The 17,681-nt window shown below is 35.3% G+C and overlaps 1 protein-coding gene across 1 annotated transcript in view; it reads right to left on the bottom strand.

Annotated features, from left to right (window-relative positions):
• Positions 1-1,097: 1,097 nt before the first annotated feature.
• TMEM26 (transmembrane protein 26) overlaps positions 1,098-17,681 on the bottom strand; it is a 47,589-nt gene continuing 31,005 nt past the window's right edge. Inside the window, exons 5-6 of the mRNA XM_025397206.1 lie at positions 7,927-8,003; positions 1,098-5,202 (exon numbers count right to left, since the gene is read on the bottom strand). Coding sequence (XP_025252991.1) covers positions 4,781-5,202; positions 7,927-8,003 — 499 coding nt within the window. The 3' untranslated portion in view covers positions 1,098-4,780. The remainder of the gene's footprint in view (positions 5,203-7,926; positions 8,004-17,681) is intronic.

Here is a 17,681-nt window from a genome sequence, read left to right as displayed (position 1 = left end):
TTCCAGAACCAAATTCTCTTGGTTATTGTAGTTGTATAATATATGTAAATATATTGAAATATCTCTCTCATTTTTCAACTTTCTCTTGGTATTTTCTAACTATTCTTTCATGCTTATTTTATCATGAAATCTTTAGAATCAACTTGGGCAGTCACAAAAAAATTAATATCTTGTTGATAGCATGATGAAGATTGTGCTACTTGATCTATTTATAGATCAATTTAGGGAAAATCGAAACTTGAAAAAAAAAATCAAGGCTTCTTATGAATCCCCATAAAATAATGTCTTTCTTTTTGTTAAATTATTCATGTATGGCCCTCACAATCATTTTTAAGTTTTCTTCACATAGATCTTATACATTTCCCAAGTTTATTCCTAGGTATTTTATAGATTTAGTTTATATTGCAAAGGAAATATCTTCAAGTATATATTCTATGTGATTTTGTATGTAGAAAAGCTATTGATTTTTGTGTGTGATTTCAGATTATCCTTAAGTTTCTTAGGTTTAATATGTTTTCCTTGGATGTTCGAGACTCAGTCTTCTATGAATAAATGATAAATTTGGCTCCTTCTTTCCAATTTCTATACCTCTCATTTCTCTTGTCTGATTTCTCTGACTCCTGTCTCCAGAAAAGAAAATAAGAGTGATGTATTTATGATAGCTTTTGCCACTGAGAAACATTAAGCTTTTATGTAGGAAAAATCTGTCAATTCTTCTGTAGCTTCTGAGTTTCATGTCTTGTTTCAGAAGATCGTTCCCATCCCCCACAGGCTAAAGACAGACTGCATATTTTCTTCTAATATTTATAGTTTTCATTTTACATTTACATCTTTAATCCATCTGGAATTTATTTCTATATATTGCAGGAGATAAAAATCTAACTTTATTTTTTCCAGATGGATTGCAAAATTTCCCAACATCATTTGTAAAATTGGTCAGCCTTTCCTCACTGGTTTGAAATGCCACTTTAATCATATTCTAAATAGATCAGTTTTATTTTTTAAACCAGAGCTTAAAAACCATAAAGGAAATGAATTGCAGTAGAGAACAAAGACATGAAAAACCAGCCAAAAAAATCCACATTAAGATAAAGTTGTGCACACACTATTTAATGCATATAATAAAATACAAAGGCCACTCATAGCAAAATAGCATAAATATGAATACTGCAGAGAAAATATTCTTAAATGGTATTCTAGTAAGAAAGAGTCAGAGGATGAAATAGATACACATAAAATACAAGACCATAGCAGTTAATTATTCAAACATTGTTTAAAGTTACTCCCTGCATATGGAAACTTATTTGAAGCCTCAAAGCTGTAAACATCCTCCAGCTGCCTAGTTTAACCCCAAATCAGATGTTTCTGAGAGCAAATCAGAATGTCCAGTAAGTAAAAAGCAAAGTCTGAAATTAGAAAAAAAAATAACAATCCCCTTTTTTTCTTTTAATTCAAGACTGTTTGGTTTTTCATTTGCGTCGCTGTAGTATACGTCACCATCCCTCTTTCTTGGCATTGGAGGAGGGCTACAGTGGACAGATGCCTGGCATTTGCAATTCTTTCTCTCTTTTAACAGGAAAAGTTGGTTAAGAATTATCAAGAATCAAATGGCAAACATTATTACATTCAACTCTGAAAGATGCATAGAAATCTTAAAGCATGTGCACCTACAAATGCATGCCTTTCCAGAGCTTTGAAAATGTTCAATTAAATAATGAGTTTAATGAGTTAGCAATTAGTATTATAATAGTGAACCCTGATATTCCTTGGCCATATCTATATGGTTCTATGAGGCCTGAAGTGCTATTTGTTAGTGGAACTACAACACAGCCAAGAGAAAATTTGTATCAGACTCTTCACTGGAAGATTATAAAGAATATTATTGGCCAATTCAAAATTTTAGTTTATTATGCTGTTGAAACAGCTCAAATTAAAATTAAAAGAATAATCAAAGATAAGGATAGTTTACTACTATTACTATGTCAAGTCATGTCCTCTGAGAGTCGTCCAGTAAGGGCAAAGGAAACCCACAAGATGATGGTGAGGTGTGTTTACGCACAGTATCATTGAAACATGCACATTGTGTTTTCTTTCACAAGTGGAACGACATGTTTTTAGGAAGGACATTTGACTGAGCTTTAATCAAGCATTAAATAACAACTATGGCAATAATAATAACAGCACCAACAACCTCAAATAAACCACTTTCTTCAGGGGTCGGGGACTGACCTGCTGTGTGTCTGGGGGAGGGGTTATGATAGAGAGGATGGCTTGCATCACATTATACAGGTGTTGTGAGTCAGTTATCTTATTACAAATAAAATGTAAACAAGTCCCAGGGTGTCCACACATGGGAGGTAATGGATGTTCTAGCCACTTTATAACAAACACTTCGATGTTTTGAAACATTACAGTATTTAGCAGTCTACATTAAAAACGACAATTAACTGAATAAATTTATAATATTTAATCAGGAGTCTTAGGAATGGCTAATATATAACCTAGGTTTAGAGCTTTCTTTCAAATAAACTAAGCAAATGCAGATTGTTTTTTCCTACTATAAAAGCAGCCAGTCTAAGAGAGTGGGAGTACTGGCAGCTAGGTTAACAAATGCTGCCCCAAGCAGATTTTCCTGGAAAACCTTGCAGAACCTGGGTCTATTTTTGCCACTATTATTTGCCAAGATGGTCCTGGGTGCTCTTTGACTTCCTGACCATCTAAATAAAGCTAGACTTTGGACAGGCTTTTTATTTCTCAAGCCCACGAGGAGTGCTAATTACAAAATACTTTAGTTTAAACACTAGAAACTCATTCACGAAGCCAAGCCAAGTCTGAGATTTGAAAGCATTTAAAAATATCCTTGCAACAGCCGTACTACTTTATACTTTATCTATTTTTAGGGCCTCAGTGTTTGTTTTGCTGGAAGAAAAAAATTAAAACATGAAAAGTATGCCATGAGCAAATCTGCAATAATAAGCAGCACATACATGTTGTGGAAGAAAATATTCAACATAAAGCAGTCAACATAAAAACAGATTCTGCTGAGGCATTTTTATAAATAGCAGTTATTATTTTGCTTTCAACTGCTGAGCACTTTAAATAACATGCCCTTAAAAGTTGTCAAGTGCTTTACTTCATATACATATAATTTCTTGATCTTAACTTTCATAAAATTATTATGGAAAATCATAAATGTATTCCATTAGTTCCATGTGTCATTTTATAGTCATTATATTGTTAAAATTAGAAGCACAAGGAAGAAAGAAATAAAAACATATGACAATGGCGCTGAAGAAGCCATTTACGAGAAAATATGCATGACTCTGTATAAAAACAGAATTTGTGTATAAAAGTTTGTAGAAAATGTTTCTAATAGGTATCATCTCACCCAGAGAGTTACAGATAAAATTGTCCCAACTGGTTGTCATACCAAATTAAGGGCATACCCCACCTTAAATGTCCCTTTGAATTCTCGAGTATACTAATCCGGGGGAATTAGGTTTTGAACCTAAAAGAACAGTTTTGGAACTGCTTGCATCATGTAATTACTGCTATACACCCGAGCAAATTTTCACAGTGTATCTTTAAAAGCAAAAATCACTTTAAAAGGTTCTGAATCACCTCCATCTGGAAAGTATAGAGGTATGTAAAGGAAAAGTATGACTATTTCAATACTGGGAAAATGAAGTCTTAATACAAGAAAATAAAGTGAATTGCCTGATTCCCACAACGGGGTAGCACATTCCGACTCCCGTCACTCCACAAGGGCTGTTGGCCCTGGGTGGGGCTGATGCAAGCCTCCATCACCATGTTCCCTGAGACCAAAGGCCGCCTCCAATAGTGGCGGTTCAGAGAAGCTGCAGCTTTGTTCGCTACTGCTGGCAGACACCAGAAACCATGGTAACACTTACAGGGCCCGAAACACCTTTATTCACCGCTTCAGAGCTTCCCTGCATCAGCCCATGTGATTCAGCTTGGCAATATAGAAAATGGTAAAGTAGGGTTCAGAAAAATACTGACGAACAGTGCAAATCATGTCCAGAGTAGAAATTGTGACTTTGCTAGCATTTCACCAGTATTTCCTGCCTTGCAACCAGTAGATATGTAACCAAAATGACTTGCTGTGAATTTTGTAGCACCCAAGCCAAAAGCAATAAAATCTCTGTAAGAGCATACGCGCCATGGCAGAATGCAACATCAGCCCAGAAAAATGATTTTCCTGGAAAGGCCTGTGCAGCGATGAATAAGGCTCTCTATGATACGGAAGCTGGGCAGAGATTTTCGCTGCTTCCAGCCCACAGTGAGGTAATTTTAAAGGCACTTTTCCCTTCATTTGTTCTGCATTCACTGAATGTACATTTTTTGATGTCAGAGGGACATTGCAGAAAAGATCAGACGAAATAGTCTGACAATGGAGCCAAAGTTCAAAGCTTCTCTATTTTCAGGTAACAGCCGCGACAGTTCGTCTGCACTAAATCTTTCGAGGGCATGTCACTGTAACCCCTTCCACAGCTTTTCAAACAGTTCAAGACAAACAAATCACTTAGTCGTTGAACAACTATAACATCTGATACCATCACACAGAAGTTGTAGCAATAGTCACTAATCAAAGTTCCTTCTATTCAGTTGAAAAAAGAAAATTCCTCAGCTTTGGTTTAAGATCACCTTTTTATGCTGTTCTTTTGAAATTTATATGCCAAGGCTGGGGGAGAAGAAGGATCCTCCCTATAAGAAGAACCAGGGAGTCAGGTTCTAGCCGCAGACCCCTGTCAATCAATGACTAAGGGGTGGGTTGGGAATCGTCGGTGACTGGGGAGCCCCGCAAAGGAATAGCCAGGCCCTCCTTAGACTCGCTCTGCCAGTCCTGCGGAGAGGACCCACTCTCAGAGGTCTGTCCCCGGCAACCATGTTCTCCTTTCGGGCCTTCTGACTGACTTCTCAATGAAGCACGGACTGCCAATGCCAGCACCACCAAGCGGTAGAGTTGCAACACCACCACGAGGAAGTTCTTCACTGCAAAGAACACCAGCATCTGATTGATCACTTTGAAATAGGTCATCAGTATGAGACGCACCACAAGGAAGGGGCCATCTTGTATGAAGACGCTGATTCCGATGTTCCACAGATCCGCACTGTACTGGCAAAAGAACAGGCTGGGGAATCCCCTCTCTGTCACAGACACGGGGCAAACGACGTTCTGTACTGAAAACACAGGACAGACTAGTTACTATCTCTCTTGGAAGTGTAGACATATAAGACAATGACATGGGGACAAGTCATTAACAATGGGGACTGTGCTAGTAATAATTCTGTGAATACAGAATGGAAATGAAATGGAATGATCCCGTGATTTAATTCTGAGTGGAACAAGTGAAAACACCTTGCCCTGTGACTTGCATCCAAATAGAAAATGTAAGATCATCTAGTCCTCAACCTGGGCAAAGCACCACATGAAATAGATTCTAGGAGCCAGGCATGGTTACAAGTGCTCATAGCTCAAGCTCCTTGTGAGGCTGAAGCTGCACCACAGGGTGGGAATAAAAAATAAAGGAAGCTGCCATTGTGATCCTGGGATCCACAGTGTAAGGAAGACTCACAGTTACATGCTCACAGCCTCAAGTCGGAGAGCATGACTGCCTCATTTTCCAGCAGTGAGTTGCTGGCGGGGTCACTAAGCCTTCCTGGGCCACAGTTTCTTCCTTTGAAAACTGGGATAACAATCATATCAGTGAGGAGAGGGGTCCCTATTCATTGGCTCATTTTGTTTCCATTAGAATAACAGCCCTGCCTCCTGTCCACTTTTTCCCTGTCCACGTGATCTTCCCGTTAGGATCACGAATGATTTGCTTGATCGATAAGCTTGAGAAACGGAGCAAAGTGTACGTGGCTCTGATCATTCTATATACTCTTTTTAGGATCTACCTGTTTGTTGGTTTACACACTCAAGCATGTGTGCAAACTGTGCTGTGAAAATTCAAGTGCTTATATTCAAATTCAAACTTAATTCATATTAAACATATTTTTCAAATGATGGAGGAAAAAAACCTGAATAAATGCCATTGTTATTTTATTTTGTCCTAATTCCTTGTGCTTTGTTTCACAGTTTACAAGAAAGACTGGATATAATTACTGATTTTCCAGTTAAACAAAAGGAGGTCCAATCAACAGAAGAACCTTTTGTCTTAATTTCTCAAATGTAAATTTAATTCAGGGTCAAGGGCAGAAAATAATCCTTTTATAATAATGAAGCCTTCCATTTGGAGTTTTCAAACAAAGAATGCCATCGTCTACTGGAGCCTGCAAATATTATGAAGCTGCTTTGATATGGATAAACATAATGTACTATTTGTTGGAAAATACAATAATGATTTAGTCAGAAGTAACATTTGGTCTTTGTTTTTCAAACAGCTGCATAACATTATCACCCCTGAAAGTTTACAAAATGTCTTTCTTAAATACAAATTTTCTTAGCAAGGCAACAAACCACAAGATATGGGAGGGTGAGGATTGGCAGGGTGAAAGACAAAAGAGAAACCAAGGTTATATCAATGGCAGCCTTTCCTAAGAAATGAGGGCCAGGAAATGGCTCCCAAAGGACCTTCTAAAGGTATTAACTCAACATCTAATGTGATGGCACCTAATATTCTATAAGTGGATACCAACTGGACCAATGAGTCCAGACCATACCTTTCAGGGCTCATTATGACAAAAATCTGTGTGTGTGTGTGTGTGTGTTATTAGCATAGATTTGTTTGTAATTATTAATAAGTGATTCCATTTTTGGTATTCCTTAAAAGCTACAGCAAGTTTTCCCATCTATTTCAAATTGTTAATAATTTCAACAAGTGGATGCTATGTTTAAAATGGCCTCAGACCTCTGAGTCTACAAAAGTGAACCAAAAACGGAGAAAAAAGTTAAATATCCCTGTCCTAAGGATTAATTCTAATCCTGAGGCCAGCAAGTAAGGTGTCATAAATAAACAAGTTGGGCTAAGGAAAATGTAATTATTAATTTCTAGAATTTCTTTGGAGTAAAGTGACATCCAGGAGAATTCTCAAATCAAAATTCTAGGGTTCTAAGAAGTTTTCAGATGACTCTAGATCAACAATGCTCAATTGAACTTTCTGTGATGGTAGAAGTGTCCCATATTACTGCTGTCCAATATGGTAGCCATTTGTGGCAACTGCGCAGTTGAAATGTGGCTAGTATGACCGAGGAATTGGACTTTTAATGTTTTACATTTTTAATTAATTTCAGTTTAAAGAGCCATGTGTGGTTGGTGGTCCCCTGTTGGACAATGAAGCCCTAGATTATTGCTAGTATGAAATGCCTGGGAAACGGATTACTTCTTGCAAAATCTTAGGGATTTATGTTTTTATTAAAATAAGACCAATGGGATTCCAAGGACCACCAATGAGGACAATTTTAACTGCTCCTATGCCTTCTGAAGTTCTAATACATGAGTCTGGAAAAAGAATGAAAATTATTTCTTATAAATAATAAGAGATAAAACATTTATGGCAGCAACTTGCTAAGCAAAGTGTATATTACTGAGTCATGACAAGAATCTTCAATCCTAGTGACTATGATTATCATCCCTATTTCATGGATGAAAGAAAGCTGAGACACAGAGGTATCACCTGGTTTGCAGGAGGTCTTATAAATCATAACTGATGGAACTGTTGTTTGAAGTAAATATAATGCTGTGCAATTATCTGCTCTGCTATCTTAAGCTTACCATGTACCACAGTGGATCCACTCTTCTTGGCTTACTAAGTTTCAATCTATTTTCCTTCTAAGCTGAACTAGAACTAACACTGGGATATAGACATGATAATCCTTTCACTGGCCTTCTTAGTTTTAGTATAATTGATAATCAAGAGGTGTAATTTTCTGGGTTTTTGCACAAACATCAGGATACTTACCTGCCAGGTCAAGTGGAAACTGCAGCATGCTCCAAGTCCATATAACAAGGATGGCACAGACTAGTGCAGGGCTATTCCTAGAATACAGACAAAATTTTAAATTTGTAATAAAAAGTATGATCACACGCAGAAGAGAAAAATCTTCTCAGCCCATGTTTTTAGTATATTCCTAATAAACCTCTTGTGGCCAAAATATATTGGTGATTTAATATATCAAGGAAAAAAATCCTTACCTGATAATAATGGAATAATGAAGAAGTGAAAAATAAGTAATCTGAGACTTAAAACCCAACATATGCATGAATTATGACAAAACCTTTGGTCCCATATTGCTGTCTTTAGTTTTATAAAATTATGGAAATATTATGGGAGAGAAATGATAGGGAGGAAAATATAGATATTGACATGGATATTCAAATGACTGATTTCAAGGAATGTCAGCAGGGGAATTAATAATTATTCTAAGAAACCAGGGATCTAATTGAAAAGACATTTCAAAAGAGCTAAATGATGCTTAAACACTAAAAGCTCAACATTGAAAGAAAATTGTCATTAGACAGGAAAAAGGTAAGGAGATAAATCCAATAAACAAAGATTTATACCAGATAGGAGGACGTAAGGCAAGTAATAAGCCTGTTTCATTCACCACTGTATCCTTAGTGCCTAGAACAGGGCTTGATGGATACAACATATATTTGTGGAAGGAATGGTTAAATGCACTAAAGAAGGGTCTATATTCAGACAAATATAGAAATGTCTTAGACCTAGGAAAATGGTCATGAAGGCTAAAATCAGAAAGAATACAGGTTACAGAAATGCAAAGGATATTAAAAAGGGTCACATTTATTTTTAGCAAAGATAGAAAGGAAGTCATCAATTTGAGCTTGGTGGCATAATAATAGATTTTGTTTCCATCTTCTGTCAAAAGAGATTTTCAGATTGAAGAGGTCTGAAAAGCATTAAAGATGAGTAATTGAAACCAAAAGAAATGAGGTGATTGTAAGGGATATCTTTAAATGCTTCAAGTGTAGAGGCATTAAATGCAAAATTAAATCTCAAAACTCTGAGAGAATTTGTAAATGAGATTTCTAAACCATCATTATCTGTCTTGGCAGTTAATGGTGGAGACAAGGTTGGTGATAAAAAAATAAAGTCTCAACTTTCAAAATGAAACAGAAATATGTCTAAAAGTACAAAAGGCACATTTACTATTAATCTCTGGTTAGATTATATAGATGATTCTTTGAAAGATTTCTGAGAGCCCTTTTAGAAGAAGACAGTTATTACGAAGCATCAGCACAGGTTCTCTGAGAAAAATTGCACTCAACTAAACTTAGTTCTTCCTTTGAAAAAAATATAGTTAGGATTACCAAGCAGGTAATGTTATGTAAATCGATGACAGACATTCAGATTAAAACAAGGCTTCTGAAAAAGTCTCCCATAGTGTTCTCATTAACAAAATTAACAAATATTCCAGGTGTGAATACTGTTAGGTAGATTCCTGTGTAAATGGCTCCCCACAGGGGGACTCTCCAATGGGTTGCTGAAGGCTGTGCTTTTGATTCTTTTCTACTTCACATTTTATCATGACTTGGTTGACATTGATGGAAGGCTTCTCATATGCACATATGGCATGGAGCGTGGATAGAAAACCAGTACCCTGGAAGACACAATCAGGATTCCAAAAGAGGTAACTAGATGACCTAGATTAGAATAGAATTGGAAAGAAGAGATAGCATTTCACAGCAGTAGCCATAAAACAGGGCTCAAAGATTTTCCCTTACTATTATCTAATTATGAGTCCACAGTATGACATGATTTATGATTTACCAAAATCAAATAAACTCATAGGTTGCTTCACAAGAAATATAAAGCCTAAAATTTTAAGTGGAAATGCCTTGGGAATGCAGACTATAACTTTTCTCTCTTTACACGGTCAATGTCTATACACAACAGATCTTCAATAAGTGCCTGAATTTTTAAATAATATTATGGACAGTTTCTGATTTCAGACATCCATGCCAGGCAGTTTTCTAAATGCTTAACTCTATGTTCATACTTAATTCTCATACCAGCTCAACAAAGTAGACACAATTGTTATCTTGTTATTTTATCAAGGAGGTAAAAGAGTTGAGGAAATGTGTCCAAAATAATGTAGTTATGAATGTTGAGAGCAGAAATCAAAACTAGACAGCTGATTTCAGCATTTACTCCTTTGATCATTACATTATATTATTTCCATGAATGAAATGGAAACTTTTAGCTCTGCTCTATTCTACAATGTTCAGAACATACCTGAAATATTATGTGTGGTGCTTAATGTATTAGAAGAAACATTTATAAAGTTTCTTGTACCAAAGGGGAAGAACCAGAATGGTAAAGAATTCAGAGTCATGATCTATGTGAGATAGTTCAAGAAACTGAAAACTAGAGAAAATTCCTTAGAAGTTTTATTTCCTATGTTTAAGGACTATAATGTGGAAAAGGAATGAAACATTTCTTTTGACTTGAGATGGCCAATTCAGGCTCAAAGGATTTCAGTTGCAACTGTGAGAATTCAAATTTCATCCTAATAGAGGAAAGTAGTTTCTAATAATATTACCTCAAAATAGAACAAGTTGCCACTTGGGGTTAGTATTTCTTCTATTAGTGTAATTTTTCAACAGAGCTTGCAGAAAAAGTTGTTGAGGATATTTTGGCGAGGTTTTTTCAACAGATGCAAACGAAATTTTTCACAACATCTTTTGAAGTTTCATCTAATCCCAAACTTCAATAATTCTTCCAAAAACTATGTGCAATTTGCCTGCAAGGCAGTAGAAAGCAGTGGCAAAGCAGGGGGCTGTGGTGCCAAGTGACCAGAGTTCTAACACCAACTCCAACTCTCATTAAAGAAATAGGATGTGAGACTCTAATTCCAGATTGATCAGTTATTAGTTATATGAATATGAGTAACTAGTTTAACATCTGTATGCTTTGGTTTACCCATTTACATTATGAGGAAGACAATAATAATAATTGGATTATATAATAATTTTATTCAGTATATTATTTAAGCATGTTAAACATATAAAGCTCTTAGAACAGCATGTGACACAAGCTATTATAGTAGATCACTACAAATTAGTTATTTTTGGTTTCATGTCATCTTGAGACTTTATTTGCCTCTCCTGACATGTTTTTGCTTATAAAATGGTGATAATAAGAATATTTACATCATAGTGTGAATGTAAATGCAAAATAACTTACTGAATTAAAGCATTTAAGACTTCTTAGCACACAACAAGTGATAAATAAACATTACATAATTGTAGCAGTAGTAATTTTACTAGTATGTCAGTATGCTTCTTAAAATCTTTGTATATTATTCATCATCCTACAAAATAGGGATAAATGATATACTAACCCTAGCCCTACATAAATTCAACTTTAACCATGCAATAATGAATGCACATTTTTGCATATGCATATATTATCTATGCACACACAAAATATGGAAGAATGTGGGTGTTGAAAAACATACCAGTAAAATTATCAAACACAATTTTGGAAAAGTAGTCAGAAAATTTTTAAAGCAGGCAAATATGAATTATTAGATCAGACAGTAAAAATTCTCAGGAAGGTTAAATGTTAGAATGTAAATAAATCATGGAGATTAATGGCAAACACTCAAGATCTGCAAAGGAATTTTGGGTGGATTTATTCACCACTGTCCCATGTGTATAATCTGCCTTCACAAATGTCAACTGAGAAGCATGTAAGGAGACAATGAACTTGATTCAGAGAGAGACAAAAAAACTTGGGAAGTTTAATTATTAACATTAGTATCACTTTTCTATTTGAAAAACTAGTAAGATAAAAGACTGGCATTTGGTGTATCAGCACACCCAATCTGGTGGTTAAAAATAAAAAGTCATATTTTGCCAATTTGCTTAGCTATTTCTTTTTCTAAAAAAAATTTTATTATACTTTAAGTTCTAGGGTACATGTGCACAATGTGCAGGTTAGTTACATATGCATACATGTGCCACGTTGGTGTGCTGCACCCATTAACTCATCATTTACATTAGGTATATCTCCTAATGCTATCCCTCCTCCCTCCCCCCACCCCATGACAGGCCCCGGTGTATGATGTTCTCCTTCCTGTGTCCAAGTGTTCTCATTGTTCAATTCCCACCTATGAGTGAGAACATGCGGTGTTTGGTTTTCTGTTCTTGCAATAGTTTGCTGAGAATGATGGTTTCCAGCTGACTGTAAACTAGTTCAACCATTGTGGAAGACAGTGTGGCAATTCCTCAAGGATCTAGAACTAGAAATACCATTTGACCCAGCCATCCCATTAGTGGGCATACCCCCAAAGGATTATAAATCATGCTGCTATAAAGACACGTGCACATGTATGTTTATTGCAGCACTATTCACAATAGCAAAGACTTGGAACCAACCCAAATGTCCATCAATGACAGACTGGATGAAGAAAATGTGGCACATATACACCATGGAATACTATGCAGCCATAAAAAAGGATGAGTTCATGTCCTTTGTAGGGGCTATTTCTTTTTGGAAGTGTAAATATTCCTGTAGAAAAGAGACAATCAGCAGATAGAATTCATCTAGTTTTTTTTTTGTTTTAAAGAAAATGACAAATACCATCAGAAAAGGAAAAAATGATAGAAAGGAAGAAAAAAATGAAGTATTAACCTATCCTAGAAGAAATATTTCACCATTTCTTCCAGGTGAAAGACAGATTAGCCTCAACTCTGCAAAATAAAAGTAAAACACAATGTAAACATAAGAAGAGTCTCCTTTGTATGGTCAAGTATTCACAGGGAAATGTTAGTAATGCTGTGAGAATAGAATTCTTTTTAATACATGATTTATTAATGTGTTGGGGGAAAAAAAAGATTGCACAAAGTGATCTCCAAAGGTGTAAATGGCCAGGGAACTCTCCGTGGCAATGATGTTGAAATTCTGACTTGTGAAAATGTTGGAAGGTGGCTGTAGTGAAATGAAAAGGTCAGCAAATAATTTCCCCAACAAACATCTATAATATTAAAAAATTGTCAAAAAACAACCATCAGGGCTCTGAAAATCAACCAAAGTCAAACAACAAATTAAGTAACATTTATTCATGAAAAGTTGACCAAGCTTCAGGTAAGAACAGTGAGAATCTGAAGGATTCTTACCCACAGATACTCATTCCCCTATCCCCAGCTTGGCTATTTTTGTTTTTTTAACTGTACTGAATGAAGTTAAACAGATGAGGAAGAATTTATTCAAGACTATTGAAATACAAGAGAAAGATTAAACTCAACTCTGCTAAAACAAAAAGTAGGAGAGTTTTCAAGAACTGGGGTGACCTACTGGAAAAGTACTGGAGAATGTTAGGATGGAGGTTGGTCAATTTGATTAGGCCACTTGTGTTTGGTAACTGGCACTTTTCAAAGTTAGGATCCTACACTCTCACAGAGGCTGGGAGATAGGGGCTCCATCTTTCTTTAAGACTGCATTTTAAATAGATGGCTCCCAGGTCCTTGAGAAAGATATTGTTGGTTTGCAAACCGGCAAGAGGCTGGGAAATTTACATTTCAAAGAGGCAGAAACAGAATTTATGATATCAAGTTTCTTAACGTAAATGCTGTATGAAAAGATAAATTAGGGACTTATAGTCAGAAAAAAAAAAACTAAGTTAATTCAAGTTATGGGAATGCTAACACCATATTGACCAGTTAAAGTGGTAATTTTACCAGTGACGGCTTTGGAGTGGAGTATGAAATCTCACACTCAGTGGTGTGGTCAATAGAAGTAACAAATTTGATTGGAAATATTTTAAAAATATGTAGCTTGTTACTTTGAGACTGCAATCCCATTTGGAGTGTAATGAACTAACTTTAAATTTAATAGAGAGATTCTTAAAATGAGAGCTATAGAAGGGCTAGATGAGTACTCCTGTAGGCCTGGCTGACTGAAAAACTGCAGGCATGTTCAGGGAAGGCCAAAGAGGGCCCAGTGGGAATCAAAAGCTGAGGCAGACAACATCTTGAATTGTAAATGTGCTATCTGCTCCATGCACAGATCATCAAAGAATGGAAGTCATAAGGGCTCACAGTATTTGATTCCAATCTGCCCAAGTTATTGACTGACCAAAAACGTAGCTATAGGTGTGACCACTAAGATGTCGAACTAAAAATAAAACTAGGTACTTTTAAAAATCTGAGACATCAGTGACTACAATCCAAGGAGAGATACATTCCTCCAATTAAGAAAACAGATGCAACAAAATGAGAAGCCTCAGCTGGTGGCAGTGGTGGGGAGCCTGAAGATAACATATTGTTAGAATATATTATCCAAAATGCCCAGTTCTCAACAAAGGAAGTATGTGATAAATAAAAGAAAAAAATCCAGAAACATCTAACTTACAATTAAGAGGGAAAACACAACAGTAGAAACTGTCTCTACTGAGGTCCAGACATTGGAGTTAGCAGAAAAATGTTTCAAAGCAACTATTATAAATATGTTCAAAGAATGAAAGACAACTAAGTTTGATTGGTTAAAGAAAAGTCTCATGGCAATGACTCAACAAGTGAGTAAATAAAGATACAGAAACTATGAAAATGATTAAATAGAAACTCTAGAATTGAAAATATGCAAACTAAAGTGAAAATTTCAATAACCTCTACAATTGGACTCTACATCTGGATTTGAGATGGCAGAAAAAAAGAATCAGTGACCTAGAAGATAGATCAATAAAAATTATCTAATCTGAAAGACACAGAGTGAAAAAAGATTGAAGAAAAAACAGCAGAGCTTCAGAGACCTGTGGAACACAGTCAGTCATATATATTTTTAATAGGAAACCCAGAAGAAGAAAGATATAAAAGAGAGGAGAAAATATTTAGAGAAATAGTGGCTGAAAATCTTGAGGAAAAACATAATTACAGGTATAAGAAGATCAATAAAGCCCTAGAATAAGTAGAAGCAAAGATCCACACTTAGACATATCTCAAACTACAAAAAGCGAAAGAGGAAAAGAAAACATCAAGAGAAAATTGAGTCATGATGTACACAGTAACAACAAATAAGTACTGTTGACCTTCGAGCAAAGCGGGGGTTAGTTAGGAGAACTGACCTCCCCACACACAGTTGAAAATCTGTGTATAATTTTGACTTTTCCAAAACTTAACTACTAATAGCATACTGCTGACTGGAAGTAATATCAATAACATAAACAGTCAATTAACACATATTTTATATGTTACATGTATTACACACTATATTTTTATAATAAAGTAAGCTACAGAAAAGAAAATGTTATTTAGAAAATCATAAGGAAGAGGAAATGTATTTACTATTCATTAGTAGAACTGAATCATCATAAAGCTCTGCATCCTCATTATCTTCACATTGAGTTGGCTGAGAAGGAGGAAGAAGAAGAGAGGCTGGCTGGTCTTGCTATCTCTGGGGTGGAAGAGGTGGAGGAGGTGGAGGAGGTGAAAGGAGAGGCCAGAGAGGCAGGCACACCCAATGTAAGTTTTATTTTTTAAAAATCTGCATATAAATTGACCCACACAGTTCATACTCATGTTGTTTGAAGGTCAACTATAATGGCTAACACTGATCAGAAACAATGAAGGCCAGTAGACAGTGAAATTATATATATGTGTATATATGTAAAATGGTGGATCTTTGTTTTTACTTATTATATGGTTTCATTGATCTTCTTACACCCTTAAACTATGTTTTTCCTCAAATTATATATATATGAAAACCGTGTCAACCAATAATTCTTTATATAGCAAAACTATCCTTTAAACATGAAGGCAAAATAAGAATATTTTCAGATTAAAAAAAAAAAAAACTTGGAGTATTTTTTACTACAGATTTGCCTTAGGAGAAACACTAAATAAAGTCTTTCAGGTTGAAAGGAAATTACACCACATAGTAACTGAAATACACATGGAGAAATGAAGTGCATGAAAATGATAAATGTATGGGAAATTAAAAGGAACATATAAATATACAGTTATAGAGACATTTTCTAATATCTTTTTAAAACATTAAAAGATTATATAGAACACTAATTATAACACTGGATTATTCGATTTATAACATACAAAGATATAATATATTTATAAAAACAATAGCAAAAAGGAAGAGGAGGAAACAGAGTTATCAGTAATGGAGCAAGTGGGGCAACAGTGCTATGACCAAATGGAGCCATATTGTTAGGCTTTATCAGAATTAAGTTAGTTTTACCCTATAATAGAGTGTAAAATTTTTAAATGTATATTTTAATCCCTAGAGCATCTACTAATAAAATAATTCAAAAAATGTATACAGAAATTAACATCATTGACTTAAAAATGCTTGTATAACCACCCCCACCAGAAAAACAAAACAGTAAAGGAGTAACACAGAAATAAAAAGGATGTGAGACATAGAAAAAAAACAAATAGTAAAATGGCAGCTATAAATCTAATCACATCGATAATTACATTAAATATTAATGGTCTAAACACAGTGTACCAGCTTCAATAGTGTCCCTTAAAATTCCATGTCTACCCGAGTCTCAGACTGTGACCTTGTTTAGAAATAGGGTCTTTGCAGATGTAATCAAGTTAAGATGAGGTCATATGGATTAGGGTGGGCCCTAATCCAATGACTAGTGTCTTTATAAAAAAAGGAAAATTTGGAGACACAGACAGACACACTGGGGTGAATGCCATGTGAAGAAAGAGGGAGAAATTGGAGTGATATATCAACAAACAACAGGACACCAAGAGTTGCTAGCAGCCACCAGAAACTAGGAGAGAAACATGAAGCAGATTCTTCTTCAGAGCCTCCAATAGGAACCAGCACCTTGATTTTGGATTCCTAGCATCTGGAACTGTGAGAGAAGAAATTTCTGTTGTTTTAAGCCACCATATTTGTGGTATTTTGCTATAATAGCCCTAGTAAACTAATGTAAACTTAAATCAAAAGACAAAAACTGTACTCAACTGGGGAGGAAAATGCAGGATCCAACTGTAAGCTGTTTATAAGGGACAGAATGTAGATACATATATGCATATAATTTGAAAGTAAAAGAATAAGAAAAGATATCCCTATGCCAACATAAGAAAGCTGGAGTGCCTATATTTGTAGGAGACAAAATTGACTTTCAGAAAAGAAATATTACTAAAGAAAAAGTGATCATTCATGACAAAATGTTACTACATTGGAAAGATGTTAACAATTCAATTTTGCACACCTACATACACAGCCCCAAAATATATTAAGCAAAAACTGACAGTATTTGAAAGAGAAACAGACATTCCAACAATTAGAATGAAAGATTTCAGTGTTCTACTTTCAGGAATCAATAGAACAACTAGACACAAAATCAGTAAGGATGCAGAAGACTTGAACAACGCTATCAACCAAGGTGATGTAACTAACATTTTATAGAACACTCCACCCAACACCAAGTACAGACACATTCTTCTCAAGTACACATGGATCTCCAGATAGGCCATATAATAGACCATAAAGTAAGTCTCCATAAATTTAAAAATACTGAAACAATTTAAAGTAGATCCTCAGATGAAAGTAGAATTAAAGCAGAAAACAACAACAACAAAAAGTCTAAGGGATCCCCATACATTTAGAAGTTAAACAGCCAACTTCTAAACAACCCATATAAAAAGAATGCCAGAATAAATTGGAAAATATTTTGAACTGCATTAAGCAACAAAAAAAGACATATCAAATTTATGGGG

Source organism: Theropithecus gelada, chromosome 9 (genome assembly GCF_003255815.1).
Source record: "Theropithecus gelada isolate Dixy chromosome 9, Tgel_1.0, whole genome shotgun sequence".
Taxonomy (NCBI): domain Eukaryota; kingdom Metazoa; phylum Chordata; class Mammalia; order Primates; family Cercopithecidae; genus Theropithecus; species Theropithecus gelada.
Note: the sequence above shows the minus strand (reverse complement) of the source record. Positions and strands in the feature narration are given on the sequence as shown.